Source organism: Patiria miniata, unplaced genomic scaffold (assembly GCF_015706575.1).
Source record: "Patiria miniata isolate m_02_andy unplaced genomic scaffold, ASM1570657v1 HiC_scaffold_10, whole genome shotgun sequence".
Lineage (NCBI taxonomy): Eukaryota > Metazoa > Echinodermata > Asteroidea > Valvatida > Asterinidae > Patiria > Patiria miniata.
Genome location: NW_024037048.1, coordinates 6,022,316 through 6,042,854, shown reverse-complemented (window position 1 = coordinate 6,042,854; position 20,539 = coordinate 6,022,316). Strand labels below are relative to the sequence as shown.

The 20,539-nt window shown below is 36.5% G+C and overlaps 1 protein-coding gene across 1 annotated transcript in view; it reads left to right on the top strand.

The window, feature by feature from the left end:
* Positions 1–756: 756 nt before the first annotated feature.
* LOC119736285 overlaps positions 757–20,539 on the top strand; it is a 32,518-nt gene continuing 12,735 nt past the window's right edge. Inside the window, exons 1-6 of the mRNA XM_038210334.1 lie at positions 757–946; positions 2,515–2,619; positions 4,084–4,148; positions 5,238–5,359; positions 6,440–6,597; positions 8,103–8,192. Coding sequence (XP_038066262.1) covers positions 863–946; positions 2,515–2,619; positions 4,084–4,148; positions 5,238–5,359; positions 6,440–6,597; positions 8,103–8,192 — 624 coding nt within the window. The 5' untranslated portion in view covers positions 757–862. The remainder of the gene's footprint in view (positions 947–2,514; positions 2,620–4,083; positions 4,149–5,237; positions 5,360–6,439; positions 6,598–8,102; positions 8,193–20,539) is intronic.

Below are 20,539 nucleotides of genomic sequence, written 5' to 3'. Positions count from 1 at the left end.
CTATTTTTGCACGTTAATTTTCCTATTCAAGGGGCCCGGAAGCGCGACACCGGGGTGAACTTTCAGGAAAGTGACACTGTTTAATGAGGGCAAAATAACATTAAAAAACATTTTTAGGTTGGCCGGCGGCAACGGTTTCTATACAGAACGTGTATTAAATAAAATGTCATGTGAACGGTGTCCGCTATAGCTCACTGGTTATTTTCAGGAAATTTTGTTTTAAAGGGAATGATTAGTCCGAGAGCCAGTCCATTACCAACTGACGCATGTGCATTATGGCTGCACTAGAAAAAGATCATTGCTGGAAATTATTTCGTTTGAGAGTTCGTCTCGACTATGGTCTTTCTATTTCTCTGGAAAATTTGGGATGAAACGATACCAGAAAATCTCTGTATTTTGCAATTGAGTGGAGATATTTTTAATTTTCGAAATGGGCTTGCAGGACTGCAAGTCATCTAACCGGGGAAGTCATCGTTCAACCTTCTATTACTGAACAGAGAGTCAAGAGAAAGAGAGTAAATTTGGCTTTAACTTGATGTAGTTATGTGTATTTCCCCCGATTTTTGGCAGTTGCAATATTTAGTAGGCCACGCCCATGGCGCATGGAGCTGAGAACATCAACTTGAAATTTAAAGGCGCGCTATTTAAAGTAATCACCATAGCAGTCAGGTTCCTGGCAATGTAACACCCAGACGTCTCCTTTTCTTGCATTCAAATGTGCATGCATTGCACACACGTCACATTCGCGCGTGCATGCAATCCCCGTGTCTACTGACTCTACTCGCGTAGTTAAAATACCAGATTTTTGTTTAATCTTAACTCGTATCCCCTTAGAAGGCCAGGTACAGATTTATTAGCAGTCATGATTATCAGCCGATTGTTCATTTCTCTCTTGCTTGCAAATATCCAGCTGACAGTTTATTGCAAGAAAAAGGACCTAGTTCAGGTAGGTATTATTATTATTTAATATTAGGGCCTAGTTGTATTGTCAGTGTCACTGTCAGTGTCAGTGTTGTATCATGTGTATGGTCATGATGGTGTACCCTAACGAGGCGCGGCCCCCAACGTGGTGTACTTTGATTTTTCGCCTGTAGCACCTACCTAGTAGAGCAAAAGTTTTAACTGAAATTTCACAGAAAGTGAAATGTGATCAGGTTCTAAACACTCCTGTAAAGTGTAAGTCCTGTTCATAAATCGCAAGTTTATTTAAATTTACCCGTAACATCGTTCGAATGGCAGCGATGGCAGCAGTTCAACTTGGACCCTACTATCGCCAGACTACCTGACTACTCCTAGAACTATGAGGCTCCGCGTGAGCGGAGCCTCATAGATCAAGAAGCCCGCAAAATTGCCTGCAGCACAAAACACTAATAAAGTACAAAAACGTCCATCAAAATGCAGCCATTTCACACAGAACCGCTGCACAGTTTGCCCCTATACTCCGTACTTTATCTCTTGACATACTCACGTATCTTGTGCGGAACTAACATAGGTGGATTCTGTCGGTTTTTAGGCCAAAATGATGAAAAATATGCCCTTTCCGCATTGAGCCAACCTGACACTTGAAACGTGCACGCATTATGATCGATCGAGCGATGATTTTCGGTTCGCTCGGAGCGCGCCGCGGGGGGTACGGTACATGCACTTGTACGCATGCACATCATTTCGCTTGTACCTTACCCCCCGCGGCGCGCTCCGAGCGAACCGAAAATCATCGCTCGATCATATGCGTGCACGTTTCAAGTGTCAGGTTGGCTCAGTGCGGAAAGGGCATATTTTTCATCATTTTGGCCTAAAAACCGACAGAATCCACCTATGTTAGTTCCGCACAAGATACGTGAGTATGTCAAGAGATAAAGTACGGAGTATAGGGGCAAACTGTGCAGTGGTTCTGTGTGAAATGGCTGCATTTTGATGGACGTTTTTGTACTTTATTAGTGTTTTGTGCTGCAGGCAATTTTGCGGGCTTCTTGATCTATGAGGCTCCGCTCACGCGGAGCCTCATAGTTCTAGGAGTATCGCCAGACCATGTCCAAATGTTAAAAGTTACTCGGACTAACCTGTAGGTAATCCCCGAGAAAAAATATTTCACTTTTATTTACCCGATGAAGTCACTGCGGGATAACTAGACATCTACAGTAATGGTCTTGGAAAAAAATGATGAAACCTGACGCCACTTCCGCAATTGTGTACAAAGTATATGGAGAGTCAAGAAAATGTTCAGAGTATTTCCTAATGTTTCTCAGTCCCAGATTCATGTTTTATCATCATTTTTGCAACATATTGAATGACTTTAATCGAGATGATAGCCTGTATGACATTTTTTTTCTGTATGAAGAAAAAAAAACGGCCTCAGGTTGCAATTTTTTTCCCCAGTGTTTAAATGGGGCTACATGAAAAATGTTATTCTGTTATTTGAAATGGATTAGGCAATTCCCCTGGCTCGTCGGTGTTCATGTGTAACTTTCCCATTTACAAATCTCCACTAACGTAAATCTTTTCAATTTCTTTCAGAAGTCAGCTGTACAACTAATTGAAAAAGAAACCAAACATGTGGACCTGGACAGTTGCAAAAGTAGTCAACAATTGATCATCTCTAAGCTGAGACTGCATGGAAAGGTCAGTACGTATAACGAGGCTTTGCTTCCCTTTGGCCCCCTTCCCATTGGCCATGTTGGCAAGTCGCCCGCTTTCTGGGTGATCACCCACTTTGCGAATGATCTAGCCCCATAAATGTGGCCAATTTACTGGACTATACCTCCGTAAATAAAGGCCACACTTGGAACATGCAAAAAACATGAAGAACTTTGTCAAATTTCGATGGAAAGATTTCCATATACGAAGTTCACTCAACACCCTGTGTACAAACCCTATGAGATTTGAAGTGTTTTCTAAGAAAATGCTTGTATTTTCTCACTGCTCAAATTGACTTTGATGACATGAAATTGCTATCTGGGGGCTTGTTAGTCAATACAGAGGAAAATTAGTGAACTTCGTATATGGAAATCTTTCCATTTCGATTTTCACATTTATGCTTAGTTTGTAGTTTATTTTTGCTTTAGAAGCATACTCACCCTCTTTATAGGCTAATCAGAAAGTGCTGCCTTTTTTAGATGTCTATTTTCGTGAAATTTCCAGATTCGTTTGCACTCGTTTGCGTATCAAGATTTCAACACAATTCAGTCACAATTCAATCGCAATAGATCTCGTTCATATGACGTCATTTCCTACAGAGACCATCCACGTGCATAGGCATTTTGAGCATCAACTTTCATAACGCGCATCGGCTGCGTCGTATTTCGAGCAACAATCGCGCGTCTTTGGAACATTTTCCCCACTGTGTTATGTATGCGTGCTTGATTGCGTAAATACGCAGTTGCAGTTCTCCTACAGAGATGGCCGTCATTGAGCCCTATTCAGTCACAATTCAGTCACAAGTCAGTCACAAGTCAATCACAAGTCTTCAAGTCCAGTCACATTGTATACTCACACTTTTCATCCCCTGTTACTTGTGAATTGACTTGTGAATGACTTGATTCCAACTTTGAATAAAATTATATACCGGTAAGTCAATCACAATTTAAGATAACGAGTGGCGGGATGAACAGTGACAAAGGAATTCACTTGTCACTGTTCATTTGAAATATTTCGTCTCTCGAAATGAGACTGGATGAATCACGGATCCTCTACACAAGGATAAACAACTTCCCCAAATTTCTGGTTAGGGGCATGATATGGCACTTGCGAGTCTCGACGTGTGACTGCAGTCTTTCAGTGGTCAAATTTCTGTTGGGACGCCAGCTGTTGGCGATATTTGTTCTACATGTTCTATGCGTTGTTCTATGCACAGACGCGGTAAATCACGCATGTAGACAAACCGTTCCGTACATTTTGTACACAAGCTCAGATGAGTTGTTTATCCTTGTGAAGAGGATTTGTGGATGAATTGAGTTGTACATGTACATGTGTGCACTACCTACATATGTACATGTACATGTTTGTAAAGTTCAATGTATTCTGACATGCCTGGATTAGAGCATGAGATATGCAAGTGTAATACTTGATGCCTTTGATATCTTGCAGGTAGACAAGCTGAAAGTGTGTCTGCTCAAGTCACTCAGTGCAAATCTTGAAAATGGCTGGGCATGGTGAGTCACAAACTTCTCAATCTAGTGGTCATGTCTTTGTTTGTGTCTATTTGCGTGACTCTTTGACTTTTGTCTTTGTATGTCTTGTTTGTTTTCTGCTGTACATGTAGTTCCTTCAACTTTCACGCACCCCACTCTCTGGTCAACAATTTTATGAACTTGTGAATTCCCATGATTTCAAAAAACAAGTTTCAAACTGCAATGTTGTAAGTGTTACTACATGTAGTCATCCCCTCGATACTAAGGGAATTTATTTGGAGCTGTGCAGTGTTCTCACTATGTCATAATGTGTACATGTACCGTCATAATTTAATGTTGGTGTTTCACCCCCCAAAATAGAGAATTTCCCAGGCTAAGAATATACATGTACTGGTACATGTACCTGTAGTGCATCATAGTTGTAATCAATGTGCCGCACTGAGAATCAGAAGTGTCCTCCTCAAAATGAGATGTGCTTTATGCTATAAAGTGAGTTTTAACCATTTCACATGTATTTTCCTCCCACTTATAAAGTAAAGTTCCCCAACTTTTACTTTGTCTTAAGCCTCCGTAGATAAAAATCCCAGTGAAACTGCAGCGTCTACATTGTATGCTAGGGTCCATACTTTGACTTTTGGTTTGGGAAAATATTCCCCAGGAATGATTCTTTGCATGGTTTCTATTATATCTACCATGAATTTCACTAAAAAGAAATGAAAACACACCAAGCGCAGTGCGTGAAGAAACAATTGGCCGGACACAGAAATCATGCCCTCCCTCCATGTTTGCATACATTGTGTGCCTGTGCTGTGTGACCTTTATGCTGTGCCCAGGTGCATAGCTTTCTCATGTTGCTTTGCTCTGTTTGGACTGGACTTTTTGTCCTGGGAAAATTGATGTGATCATGTTGATCAGACCCAGTTTGGCCATTTGAAGCAACGACTGGACTCGGAAATAGTAACCAAGAGGAATGTTTCCTTGGCTGTTCAGGAAAATTCACCATCCTCTCTTCTTGTCAAGTTTTACCAATGAAAAATCCAATGCAAACAGCTTATTATGCCTCTCTCGGAAATCTGTGATTGAGCTTTTCATTGTGTTCTGTTCCTACAGGTCTGAGTTGGGAAGCTTGTTTGCTGCGCAGCAAGACAAGAGCAAGGCAAGCACATGCTTCAAGCAAGCAGCAAAGCTCTCAGGAAAAGTCACATCTTTCATCGGTACCTGGCATTTCATTGGTGGGTTTTCACTTGTATTTATAGTATTTTGCACAAAAATAAATGTGGCCCCAATCGCTATCAATGTCAGCATGCAAAAGATGGCAGCCACTCACCACAACATATTGGTTTTCTTTGTTGAATTTGTTGAGTCTTATATAGCGCACGTATCTATCAACGATTAGGTACTCAAGGCGCTAGAAATTACCGTATGTCTGTTATTCAAGACAGGTAAATGACGTTGATGAGAAAAATATGAGACCTATTATGTAGCACCTTATAAGGGTTTATAAGGTGCTGCGGTGCATATTGCAGCCACTGCCAGAAAAACCGGGGCAAACCCTTTCTCTTAGCGATAAGTGTTACTGGGTTCTTTAACGTGCATTACACAACACGCGGGACCTACAGCTTTACATCCCATCCGAAGGATGGAGGAATAATGGTAAAGTGCCTTGCTCAAGAGCACAAGCACCATGTTCCCACGGTCAGGATTCGAACCCATGTGCCACGGCACACAATTCGAACGCCGTAACCATTGGACCACAGCACCAATTTGTAAATGTGGCGATACAAGCACCAATTTGTAAATGTGGAGATACAACAATTATACCTTTCATTTGTGTGTTTACAGTTACTACCAGAACACATTGATAAGTAACAACCTAAACAGCAGAAATCTCTGCTTCTGTACGCATTCGGCGTACATGGCTGTATTAGTTATCAAATATATATATGCATTTATGCAGTTAACATGATGATGCATCTGTTATTTTGCTGATGACATCACAAAACGTCGCATCAGTGCAACAAGGTCGTAACTCCATTCTGCAACAAAGTAGTATCTCGCACGAATACACTCCGTGCAACAAGGTTGCATCTGGACGTCCACTGACATCGCCTGTACATCTGGGTTATTTTAAGTGAGATACGACCTCTTGCCATTCTGAAACTTGCGTTTTGCATTTGTGCCATTTTAGGAGACAAGACCTTGTTGCACTGGCGCAACAAAAAAAGGAATTTTTGTTTTTGTGCCCAGGGGCGTGTGGACAAGTTTTCTTCAATCCCAAATTTAACCTCGCTTTTTCCCCTTCCTATCTTCAGGTCCATTTGTCATTGGAAAGAACGAAGTTGACGCCGACCCCCTTGAATCATGGGGAGGTATCGTCACCGCAGCCAGCCAGCGATATAACAAGAAGGCCAGCTTCTACTCGGAGCTGGTGCCAGGCGGAGAGGTGCAGTGGAAAACTTACCAACAAACAGTGAGTGGATGGTATGCCCTTTTATTACACCTCATACATATTTATGAACCAAATGTGCTTCTTTTATTGGTCGATGTTCCAAAGTGTAAAGGAATAAAAATCGTCACTGTTTTCATGAACTGACATGCATGCGCTGTGATGTGTAAGGTCGTTAAAACCTCGTAATCAATAATTCTGATTTCACAAACTGTGTCACTGGTGTGCCCGCGCACTTTCTACACTGACGTGGAATAGAACAATGTTGGTTTTCACGAACTGAAACGCTAGCATGTGGCTAAAATACAGTTTGGAGAAAAGCGCTTTGAAAGGTTTGAAACGAATTTAAGCCATCCGTATACTTGTGGGCTTATATACACACATATTTTATTAAAAACCTTTTTACTGGTGAAATTAAGACCGGTTTCAGTTCGTGAAAACGAAAATGTACGGATTGCGCGCATGGATGTCAGTTCATGAAAACCAAAATAACGTGGTTCTGTAAAGTATGCGTGCTAGCCGGTCACTCGCGCGCAACTAAGTGTCAGTTCGTGGTGTTGATGATGGAATTAACTGCCCTTAGTGTTCCTGTATTAGCTCCTAGACTCATAACTCTGCACTCGCAAATTTATGAGTGAAGTGGGGTTCATGCTTGAACCTTCACAACAGACAAATGATGCATTTCAAGGGAGGGTTGATTTCACATAGTCTCCAGTTTTGTAAATGAATCTGAAAAATGTATCTGGTGTAATAAATCAAATAAAACATGGGGTTTTCTGGGAAGAATCCCCTAAATAATTCTGATGTAGGGTGATCTTGACCCCTTTCCTCACCTGTGCATCAGAAAGTAAACAGCCAACACTTTAGGTAGTTCTTCCCCTCAAACCATGCTGTATTTGTGGAAACCCCAACCTTCTCTGTTCTGAAAGATCCGGAGGCCAAAATTGCCTAATCAACTTTAGAAATGACACGGAAAACTAAGTATGCTGGCTTATAAAATGAAATGTGTCAACCTAAAGGCCAAAGTCCAGTCAGCATGGTCAAGCTGGCAGCTTCAAGGAAAGAAAGAAATATGCAAAGTATTGCAAAGAGTTAGGTTAGGACGTTTCACTTTTAGGGGAAAGCAGGATTCTGGCAGGGAATTTCACAGTGAGACAGTGCAATGGAAAAACCTTTACCTTTAACAAAATCCAACTGCATGTTTTGTTGTAATCTGTTGGAGTGAGTACTAGAGTAGTAAACTGATTATACTTTTTTTAATTACATGGGGTCAGGCATACATGAACCACCATAATCAGAGTCCAAAAGTTTGGGTTTTGGGTTTACCATATGGTGTTTGATTTTGCAAGAATGAGGAAGGTTCCTAGTAAATCACTCAAGATGGTTAGGGTTAAGGAATTGTACACCATACTGGCTCCCTCAAGCAAGACGTACATGTAAGATTTATCAATAACATTTTACATTCAAGCACTCATTTGCCTCCATGTTATTCTCAAACTTTGTTTTGATATTGTTATTTCTGTGTGTAGAATGGGCATCAGCCATTGCAGATAACACCAGATATCAACTTCAGTGAGCTTGTCACCTCGCTGGGATCATTGGCGATTACTGAATGGCAGGTAAATATATTTCTTATTTTATGGGTAGAGGGGGGGGGGGCATGTGCATAAGACTCCACTGCTTAATATACCATGCTGCACACCCCGACAAAGTGATACCATAAAAATTACCTGTATTCGCGCAACGCTAAGTACTGAATGCAGTTTCACAGCTTTGTAGAGACAACCCGAGTGTGATTGTAGTAGTATATTTCTGCAGTTTTGGATTATCCACGATTGTCCACCAGGATCATCAAGGTTTTAGCTGCTGCCCTACAACAACTTATTCACCTCTATATCTAGATTGACAAAGACAGTTTCAAGATGACAAGATGTTAAGACTCAAGATGTCAAGATTTCAAGATATCAAGATTTCAAGATATCAAAGAGTTTCCTATTATAAAAATCTTTTCCAGGATTTACGACTTCAAAATTTCAATACTTCAAGACTTCATAATGTAAAAAGTATCAACATTTTTCAAGACTTTCATACATGTAGACTTTCAGACTTAAAGACTTCAAGACTTCAACGCTTTCTAATATCAGAAAGTTCAAGACGTCAAACTTCAAGAGGTCACAATTAAGTAAAGACTTCAAGGATTCAAGATTTCAAGATTTTAAGACCTCAAGACATCAAGATTTCAAGATATCCAAGAGTTTCCAGTTAAAAAAAAAGAAGACTTTTCCAAGATTTTAAGACTTCAATATGTAAAGAGTATCAAGACTATTCGAGACTTTCATAGATTGTCAAGATTTTTCCAAGATTTCAAGACTTGAAGACTTCTTTACAAGACTCAAGTGGTTCCAAGATTTCAAAAGGATTCAGGAAAACTCAGGAAATTTCAAAATTCAAAGAGTACCCAGCAAAACATTGACAAGATATCAAGATTTCAAGATGATGCAAAATGAAAGATCGCAAGATTTAATCAGCAAGACTCAAGAAGTCCAAGATTTCAAGACGATTCCGGAAAACTCAGGAAATTTCAATATTTTAAGAGTGCCCAGCAAAACATTGACAAGATTTCAAGATTTCAAGATGATGCACAGTGAAAGATTACAAGATTTAATCAGCAAGACTCAAGTGGTTCCAAGATTTCAAGAGGATTCGGGAAAACTCAGGACATTGCATTATTTTAAGAGTACCCAGGAAAACATTGACAAGATTTCAAGATGATGCAGAGTGAAAGATTGCAAGATTTAATAGGCAAGACTCAAGAAGTCGCAAGAGTTCAAGAGGATTCAGGAAAACTCAGGAAATTTCAATTTTTAAAGAGTACCAGGGAAAACAATTACAACATTTCAAGATTTCAAGATGATGCAGAGTAAAAGATTGCAAGATTTAATCAGCAAGACTCAAGAAGCTCCAAAATTTCAAGAGGATTCAGGAAAACTCAGGAAATTTCAATATTCAAAGAGTACCCAGGAAAACATTTTCAAGATTTCAAGATTCGAAGATGATGCAGAGAAAAAGATTGCAAGATTTAATCAGCAAGACTCAAGAACTTCCAAGATTTCAAGACAATTCAAGAAAACTCAGGATGTTTCAATATTTTCAGAGCACCCAGGAAAACATTGACAAGATTTCAAGATTTCAAGATAATGCAGAGTGAAAGATGCAGGAGTCCCAAGATTTCAAGAGGATTCAGGAAAACTCAGAAAATTTCAGTTTTTAAAGGGTACCCAGGAAAACATTTACAAGATTTCAAGATTTAAAGAGGATGCAGAGTAAAAGATTGCAAGATTTAATCATCAAGATTTGAGTGGTTCCATGATATCAAGAGGATTGAGGAAAACTGAGGACATTGCAATATTTTAAGAGTACCCAGCAAAACATCAAGATTTCAAATTTCAAGATGATGCACGGTGAAAGATTGCAAGATTTAATAAGCAAGACTCAAGAAGGTCCAAGATTTCAAGAGGATTCAGGAAAACTCAGGAAATTTCAATATGTTAAGAGTACCCAGCAAACATTGACAAGATTTCAAAATGGGATGCAGAGTGAAAGACTGCAAGATTTAATCAGCAAGACTCAAATGGTTCCAAGATTTCAAGAGGATTCAGGAAAACTCAGGACATTGCATTATTTTAAGAGTACCCAGGAAAACATTGACAAGATTTTAAAATGATGCAGAGTAAATGATTGCAAGTTTAATAGGCAAGAACCGAGAAGCTGCATGATTTCAAGAGGATTCAGGAAAACTCCGGAAATTTCAATATTTTAAGAGTACCCAGGAAAACATTTTCAAGATTTGAAGATTCGAAGATGGTGCAGGGAAAAAGATTGCAAGATTTAATCAGCAAGACTCAAGAACTTCCAAGATTTTCAAGAGGATTCAAGAAAACTCAGGATATTACAATATTTTAAGAGTACCCAGGAAAACGTTGACAAGATTTCAAGATTTCAAGATGATGCAGAATGAAAGATTGCAAGATTTAATAGACAAGACTCGAGAAGCTCCATAATTTCAAGAGGATTCAGGAAAACTCAAGAAATATAAAAATATTTAAAAAGTACCCAAGAAATCATTGAAGGGATTTCAAAATGATGCAGAATGAAAGATTGCAAGATTTAATGGGCAAGACCCGAGAAGCTGCATGATTTCAAGAGGATTCAGGAAAAAATCAGGAAATTTCAATACTCAAAGAGTACCCAGGAAAACATTTGAAAGATTTCAAGATTCGAAGATGATGCAGAATGAAAGATTGCAAGATTTAATAGGCAAGACACGAGAAGCTCCATGATTTCAAGAGGATTCAGGAAAAAATCAGGAAATTTCAATATTTTAAGAGTACCCAGGAAAACATTTTCAAGATTTCAAGATTCGAAGATGATGCAGAAAAAAAAATTGCAAGATTTAATCAGCAAGACTCAAGAACTTCCAAGATTTCAAGACGATTCAAGAAAACTCAGGATGTTTCAATATTTTAAGAGTACCTGGTGTACCCAGGAAAACATTGACAAGATTTCAAGATGATGCAGAGTGAAAGATTGCAAGATTTAATAGGCAAGACTCGAGAAGCTCCATAATTTCAAGAGGATTCAAGAAAACTCAGGAGATTTCAATATTCAAAGAGTACCCAAGAAAACATTGACAAGATTTCAAAATGATGCAGAATGAAAGATTGCAAGATTTAATTAGCAAGACTGAAGAACTTCCAAGATATGAAGAGGATTCAGGAAATCTCAGGACATTGCATTAATTAAGAGTACCCAGCAAAACATTGACAAGATTTCAGGAGTCCCAAGATTTCAAAGGATTCAGGAAAACTCAGAAAATTTCAGTTTTTAAAGGGTACCCAGGAAAACATTTACAAGATTTCAAGATTTAAAGATGATTCAGAGTAAAAGATTGCAAGATTTAATCATCAAGACTCGAGTGGTTCCATGATATCAAGAGGATTCAGGAAAACTGAGGACATTGCAATATTTTAAGAGTACCCAGCAAAACATCAAGATTTCAAAATTTCAAGATGATGCACGGTGAAAGATTGCAAGATTTAATAAGCAAGATCAAGAAGGTCCTAGATTTCAAGAGGATTCAGGAAAACTCAGGAAATTTTAATATGTTAAGAGTACCCAGCAAACATTGACAAGATTTCAAAATGGGATGCAGAGTGAAAGACTGCAAGATTTAATCAGCAAGACTCAAATGGTTCCAAGATTTCAAGAGGATTCAGGAAAACTCAGGACATTGCATTATTTTAAGAGTACCCAGTAAAACATTGACAAGATTTTAAAATGATGCAGAGTAAAAGATTGCAAGATTTAACAGGCAAGACCAGAGAAGCTGCATGATTTCAAGAGGAATCACGAAAACTCCGGAAATTTCAATATTTTAAGAGTACCCAGGAAAACAATTTAAAGATTAGAAGATTCGAAGATGATGCAGAGAAAAAGATTGCAAGATTTAATCAGCAAGATTCAAGAACTTCCAAGATTTCAAGAGGATTCAAGAAAACTCAGGATATTTCAATATTTTAAGAGTACCCAGGAAAACATTGACAAGATTTCAAGATTTCAAGATGATGCAGAATGAAAGATTGCAAGATTTAATAGGCAAGACTCGAGAAGCTCCATCATTTCAAGAGGATTCAGGAAAACTCAAGAAATTTAAATATTTTAAGAGTACCCAAGAAAACATTGACAAGATTTCAAGATTTCAAGATGATGCAGAATGAAAGATTGCAAGATTTAATAGGCAAGACTCGAGAAGCTCCATCATTTCAAGAGGATTCAGGAAAAATCAAGAAATTTAAATATTTTAAGAGTACCCAAGAAAACATTTACAAGATTTCAAGATTTCAAGATGATGCAGAATGAAAGATTGCAATATTTAATAGGCCAGACTCAAGAACTTCCAAGATTTCAAGAGGATTCAAGAAAACTCAGGATATTTCAATATTTTAAGAGTACCCAGGAAAACATTGACACGATTTCAAGATTTCAAGATGATGCAGAATGAAAGATTGCAAGATTTAATAGGCAAGACACGAGAAGCTCCATGATTTCAAGAGGATTTAGGAAAAATTCAGGAAAATTCAATACTCAAAGAGTACCCAGGAAAACATTGACAAGATTTCAAGATTCGAAGATGATGCAGAGAAAAAGATTGCAAGATTTAATCAGCAAGACTCAAGAACTTCCAAGATTTCAAGAGGATTCCAGAAAACTCAGGATATTTCAATATTTTAAGAGTACCCAGGAAAACATTGACAAGATTTCAAGATGATGCAGAATGAAAGATTGCAAGATTTAATAGGCAAGACTCGAGAAGCTCCATGATTTCAAGAGGATTCAGGAAAACTCAAGAAATTTAAATATTTAAAGAGTACCCAAGAAGACGTTTAGAAGATTTCAAGATTTCAAGATGATGCAGAATGAAAGATTGCAAGATGTAATCAGCCAGACTCAAGAACTTCCAAGATTTCAAGAGGATTCAAGAAAACTCAGGATATTTCAATATTTTAAGAGTACCCAAGAAATCATTGACAAGATTTCAAGATTTCAAGATGATGCAGAATGAAAGATTGCAAGATTTAATAGGCAAGACTTGAAAAGCTCCATGATTTCAAGAGGATTCAGGAAAAAATCAGGAAATTTCAATATGCAAAGAGTACCCAGGAAAACATTGACAAGATTTCAAGATTCGAAGATGATGCAGAGAAAAAGATTGCAAGATTTAATCAGCAAGACTCAAGAACTTCCAAGATTTCAAGAGGAATCAAGAAAACTCAGGATGTTTCAATAATTTAAGAGTACCCAGGAAAACATTGACAAGATTTCAAGATTTCAAGATGATGCAGAATGAAAGATTGCAAGATTTAATAGTCAAGACTCGAGAAGCTCCACGATTTCAAGAGGATTCAGGAAAACTCAAGAAATTTAAATATTTAAAGAGTACCCAAGAAAACGTTTAGAAGATTTCAAGATTTCAAGATGATGCAGAATGAAAGATTGCAAGATTTAATCAGCCAGACTCAAGAACTTCCAAGATTTCAAGAGGATTCAAGAAAACTCAGGATATTTCAATATTTTAAGAGTACCCAGGAAAACATTGACAAGATTTAAAGATTTCAAGATTATGCAGAATGAAAGATTGCAAGATTTAATCAGCAAGACTCAAGAACTTCCAAGATTGCAAGACGATTCAGGGAAACACAGGAAATGTCAATATTTTAAGAGTACCCAGGAAAACATTTTCAAGGTTTCAAGATTCGAAGATGATGCAGAATGAAAGATTGCAAGATTTAATCAGCAAGACTCAAGAACTTCCCATATTTCAAGATGATTCAGATTAACTCAGGAAATTTCAATATTTTATGAGTACCCAGAAGACAAGGACAAGATTTCAAGATGATGCTTATTGAAAGATTGCAAGATTTAATTAGCAACACTCAAGAAGTCCAAAGATTTCAAGAGGATTCAGGAAAACTCAGGAAATTTCAATATTCAAAGAGTACCCAGAAAAACATTTTCAAGATTTCAAGATTCGAAGATGATGCAGAGAAAAAGATTGCAACATTTAATCAGCAAGACTGAAGAACTTCCAAGATTTCAAGACGATTCAAGAAAACTCAGGATGTGTCAATATTTTAAGAGTACCCAGGAAAACATTGACAAGATTTCAAGATTTCAAGATGATGCAGAATGAAAGATTACAAGATTTAATAGGCAAGACTCTAGAAGCTGCATGATTTCAAGAGGATTCAGGAAAACTCCGGAAATTTCAATATTTTAAGAGTACCCAGCAAAACATTTTCAAGATTTGAAGATTCGAAGATGATGCAGAGAAAAACATTGAAAGATTTAATTAGCAAGACTGAAGAACTTCCAAGATATGAAGAGGATTCAGGAAATCTCAGGACATTGCATTAATTACATGTAAGAGTACCCAAGAAAACATTGAACAGATTTCAAAATAATGCAGAGTGCAAGATTGCAAGATTTAATGGGCAAGACCCGAGAAGCTCCATGATTTCAAGAGGATTCAGGAAAAAATCAGGAAATTTCAATACTCAAAGAGTACCCAGGAAAACATTTTCCAGATTTGAAGATTCGAAGAGTATGCAGAGAAAAAGATTGCAAGATTTAATCAGCCAGACTCAAGAACTTCCAAGATTTCAAGAGGATTCAAGAAAACTCAGGATATTTCAATATTTTAAGAGTACCCCGGAAAACATTGACAAGATTTCAAGATTTCAAGATGATGCAGAATTAAAGATTGCAAGATTTAATAGGCAAGACACGAGAAGCTCCATGATTTCAAGAGGATTCAGGAAAAAATCAGGAAATATCAATATTCAAAGAGTACCCAGGAAGATTTAAGCAGCAAGACTGAAGAACTTCCAAGATTTCAATACGATTCAAGAAAACTCAGGATATTTCAATATTTTAAGATCTCCCAGGAAAACATTGAGAAGATTTCAAGATTTCAAGATGATGCAGAATGAAAGATTGCAATATTTAATAGGCAAGACTCGAGAAGCTCCATAATTTCAAGAGGATTCAGGAAAACTCAAGAAATTTAAATATTTAAAGAGTACCCAAGAAAACATTTTCAAGATTCTAAGATTTCAAGATGATGCAGAATGAAAGATTGCAAGATTTAATAGGCAAGACCCGAGAAGCTCCATGATTTCAAGATGATTTAGGAAAAAATCAGGAAATTTCAATATTCAAAGAGTACCCAGAAAAACATTTTCAAGATTTCAAGATTCGAAGATGATGCAGAGAAAAAGATTGCAACATTTAATCAGCAAGACTGAAGAACTTCCAAGATTTCAAGACGATTCAAGAAAACTCAGGATGTGTCAATATTTTAAGAGTACCCAGGAAAACATTGACAAGATTTCAAGATTTCAAGATGATGCAGAATGAAAGATTGCAAGATTTAATAGGCAAGACTCTAGAAGCTCCATAATTTCAAGAGGATTGTGGAAAACTCAAGAAATTTAAATATTTTAAGAGTACCCATCAAAACATTGACAAGATTTCAAGATGATGCAGAGTGAAAACTTGCAAGTTTTAATAGGGAAGACCCGAGAAGCTTCATGATTTCAAGAGGATTCAGGAAAACTCAGGAAATTTTAATATTCAAAGAGTACCAAGGAAAACATTGACAAGATTTAAAGATTTCAAGATTATGCAGAATGAAAGATTGCAAGATTTAATCAGCAAGACTCAAGAACTTCCAAGATTGCAAGACGATTCAGGGAAACACAGGAAATGTCAATATTTTAAGAGTACCCAGGAAAACATTTTCAAGGTTTCAAGATTCGAAGATGATGCAGAATGAAAGATTGCAAGATTTAATCAGCAAGACTCAAGAACTTCCCATATTTCAAGATGATTCAGATTAACTCAGGAAATTTCAATATTTTATGAGTACCCAGAAGACAAGGACAAGATTTCAAGATGATGCTTATTGAAAGATTGCAAGATTTAATTAGCAACACTCAAGAAGTCCAAAGATTTCAAGAGGATTCAGGAAAACTCAGGAAATTTCAATTTTTAAAGAGTACCCAGGAAAACATTTACAAGATTTCAAGATTCAAAGATGATGCAAAGTGAAATATTGCAAGATTTAATCAGCATGACTCAAGAAGCTCCAAGATTTCAAGAGGATTCAGGAAAATTCAGGACTTTGCATTATTTTAAGAGTACCCAGCAAAACATTGACCAGATTTCAAGATTTCAAAATGATGCAGAGTGAAAGATTGCAAGATTTAATCAGCAAGACTCGAGAAGCTCCATGATTTCAAGAGGATTCAGGAAAGCTCAGGAAATTTCAAAATTCAAAGATTTCCCAGGAAAACATTGACAAGATTTCAAGACTGATTTCAAGATGATGCAGAGTGAAAGATTGCAAGATTTAATCAGCATGTCTCAAAAAGTTCCAATATTTCAAGAGGATTCAGGAAAACACAGGACATTGCAATAATTTAAGAGTACCGAGCAAAACATTGACAAGATTTCAAGATTTTAAGATTTCAAGCTAATGCACAGTGAAAGATTGCAATATTTAAGAAGCAATACTCCAGAATTCCTAAAATTTCAAGAGGATTCAAGAAAACTCAGGCAATTTAAATATTTAAAGAGTACCAAGGAAAACATTGACAAGTTTTTTAAGATTTCAAGATGATGCAGAGTGAAAGATTGCAAGATTTAATCAGCAAGACTCAAGAAGTTCCAAGATTTCAGGAGGATTCAGAAAAACTCAGGAAATTCAGTATTTTAAGAGTACCGAGCAAAACATTGACAAGATTTCAAGATGATGCACTGTAAAAGATTGCAAGATTTAATCAGCAAGACTCAAGAAGCTCCAAGATTTCAAGAGGATTCACAATAACTCTGGAAATTTCAGGATTTTAAGAGTACCCAGGAAGCTCCATGATTTCAAGAGGATTCAGGAAAAAATCAGGAAATATCAATATTCAAAGAGTACCCAGGAAGATTTAAGCAGCAAGACTGAAGAACTTCCAAGATTTCAATACGATTCAAGAAAACTCAGGATATTTCAATATTTTAAGATTACCCAGGAAAACATTGAGAAGATTTCAAGATTTCAAGGTGATGCAGAATGAAAGATTGCAAGATTTAATAGGTAAAACTCAAGAAGCTCCATGGTTTCAAGAGGATTCAGGAAAACTCAGGAAATTTCAATATTTTAAAAGTATCCAGGAAAACGTTGACAGATTTCAAGATTTCAAGATGACGCAAGAGTGAAAGATTGCAAGATTTAATCAGCAAGACTCAAGAAGTCTAAAGATTTCAAGAGGATTTAGGAAAACTCAGGAAATTTCAATTTTCAGAGAGTACCCCGGAAAATATTTACAAGATTTCAAGATTCAAAGATGATTCAGAGTAAAACATTGCAAGATTTAATCATCAAGACTCGAGTGGTTCCAAGATTTCAAGAGGATTGAGGAAAACTGAGGACATTGCAATATTTAAAGAGTACCCAGCAAAACATTATCAAGATTTCATGTTTTCAAGATTATGCACGGCGAAAGATTGCAAGATTTAATAAGCAAGACTCGAGGATCTCCAAGATTTCAAAAGGATTCAGGAAAATTCAGGAAATTTCGATATGTTATGCGAGTACCCAGCAAACATTGACAAGATATCAAGATGGGATGCAGAGTGAAAGATTGCAAGATTTAATAAGCAAGACTCAAGAAGTTCCAAGATTTCAGGAGGATTCAGTAAAGCTCAGCAATTTTTTTTTGAAGAGGATTCAGGAAAACTCAGGAAATTTCAATATTTAAAGAGTACCCAGGAAAACATTGACAAGATTTCAAATGATGCAGAGTGAAAGATTGCAAGATTTTATCAGCAAGACTGAAGTGGCTCCAAGATTTCAAGAGGATTCAGGAAAACTCATGACATTGCATTATTTTAAGAGTACCCAGCAAAACATTGACAAGATTTCAAAATTTCAAGATGATGCAGAGTGAAAGATTGCAAGATAGGCAAGACTCGAGAAGCTCCATGATTTCAAGAGGATTCAGGAAAACTCAGTTAATTTCAATATTCGAAGAGTTCCCAGGAAAACTTTGACAAAATTTCATGATTTCAAGATGATGCAGGATGAACGATTGCAAGATTTTAATCAGCAAGACTCAAGAAGTTCCAAGATTTCAAGACGATTCAGAAAAACTCAGGAAATGTTCAATATTTTAAGACTTCAAGACTTTGCCAAAATTTGAAAGTTGAAGACTCCAAAGAAGGCAAATTCAAGAGGTCACAATTTTAGATTTCAAGAATTCAAGACTTCCAAGACTTAAAACTTCATACATTGAACTGAAAACTTTCAAGATGTCAAGCTGTCAAGATATCAAGATGTTTTAAGACGTTGAAACAGTTTCAAAATCTCCAGATTTGAAGACTTCAAGATTTCAAGATATCCAAGTGTTTCCAAGTTAAAAAAGGAAGATTTTTCAAGATTTCTATACTCTCAGATCTTAAGAAACAGTTTGAATATGACTAGATTTTATGACTTCAAGCAGGGAGACATCAAGATTTCAAGATAGCCAAGTGTTTTTAGGTTAAAAAAAGAAAGATTTTTCAAGACTTCAATACTCTAATAGTTTAAGACGTCAAGACTTCAATGCTTCAAGAGTTTCAAGACTCCTGAAGATGTCAAGAATACAACATGTCAAAGGTTTTGAAGATTTGTCTAGATGTTCCAAGATTACAAGATCACAAGAAAGCTTCAAGACAACAAGATTTCAAGATTTCTCCCAATATTTCAAGAGTTCAAGATTTCAGTATGTCAATATGATTTCAGTTCAAGATTTCAGTATGTCAGTATGTCAAGATTTTATAATTTTAGATTTCAAGAATTTAAGATTTCAAGACTTCATGACTTCAGGACTTCAAACTTCAATACTTCAAGACTTCAAGAATTTCAAAATTTTCCAAGATTTAAAAGTTATAAACTTTAAGACTTCAATACCTCAAGATTACTTCAAGACTTCAAGATTTCCAAAATTTCTAAGACTTGAAAGTTAATACTCGAAGACGGCAAACTTTAAGAGGTCACAATTTAAGATTTCACGAATTCAAGATTTCAAGACTTCAAGAATTCAGGGACTTCAAAGTTTAGGACTTAAAGACTTCCAAAATTTTCCAAGATTTAAAACTTCAAGACTCCAAGACTTCAAACTTCAAGAGGTCATAATTTAAGATTTCAAGTTTCCAATACTTCCAGATTTTTCAAGATTTTCCAAGATTTGAAAGTTCAAGACTCCAAGACAGCAAACTTTAAGAGGTCACAATTTAAGATTGTAAGAGTTGAAGATTTCAAGACTTCAAGAATTCAGGACTTCAAATTTTCAGACTTCAAGACTTCTAAAATTTTCCAAGATTTAAAACTTGAAGACTCCAAGATGTCAAACTTCAAGAAAGTTAAGACTTTCAAAATTTTGCAAGATTTAAAAGTTGAAACATTCAAGACTTCAAGTCTTTAAGACTTCAATACCTCAAGATTTTTTCAAGACTTCAAGGCTTCAAAGATTTTCCAAGACTTGAAAGTTCAACACTCCAAGACTTCAAACTACAAAAGGTCATAATTTTAGTTTTCAAGAATTCAAGATTTCAGGTTTCCAAGCCTTCCAAGATTTTCCAAGATTTTAAAGTTAAAGACTCCAAAATGGCAAACTTCAAGAGGTCCCAATTTAAGATTACAAGAATTCAAGTTTTAAAGACTTCAGGATTTCCAATTTCAAGACTTCAAGACTTCAGACTTACAAGACTTGAGGACTTCAAGACTTCAAACTTCAAGACTTCCCAATTTTCCAAGATATAAATGTTCAAAGTTTCAAGACTTCAAGTCCTAAGTCTTCAATACCTCAAGATTTCAAAGATTTTCCAAGACTTGAAAGTTCAACACTCCAAGACTTCAAACTTCAAGAGGGCATAATTTTAGATTACAAGAATTCAAGATTCCAAGACTTCGAGACTTCAGGACTTCAAATTTCAAGACTTAAAGACTTCAAAGACTTCCAAAATTTTTCCAAGATTTAAAAGTTCAAGACTCCAAGATTTCAAGATGTCAAGCTGTCCAGAAATCAAGATGTTTTAAGACGTTGAAACAGTTTCAATATCTCCAGATTTTAAGACTTCAGACATGAAGTCATCAAAATTTTAAGATATCCAAGTGTTTCCAAGTTAAAAAAGAAAGATTTTTCAACATTTCAATACTCTCAGATCTTAAGATCAAGACTTCAAGACTTTAAGAGTTTCAAGACTCCTCAAGATGTCAAGATTTCAACATGCCAAGGGTTTTATAGATTTGTCTAAATTTTCCAAGATTACAAGATTTCAAGACAACAAGATTTCTCCAAAATTTCAAGAAGTCAAGAAT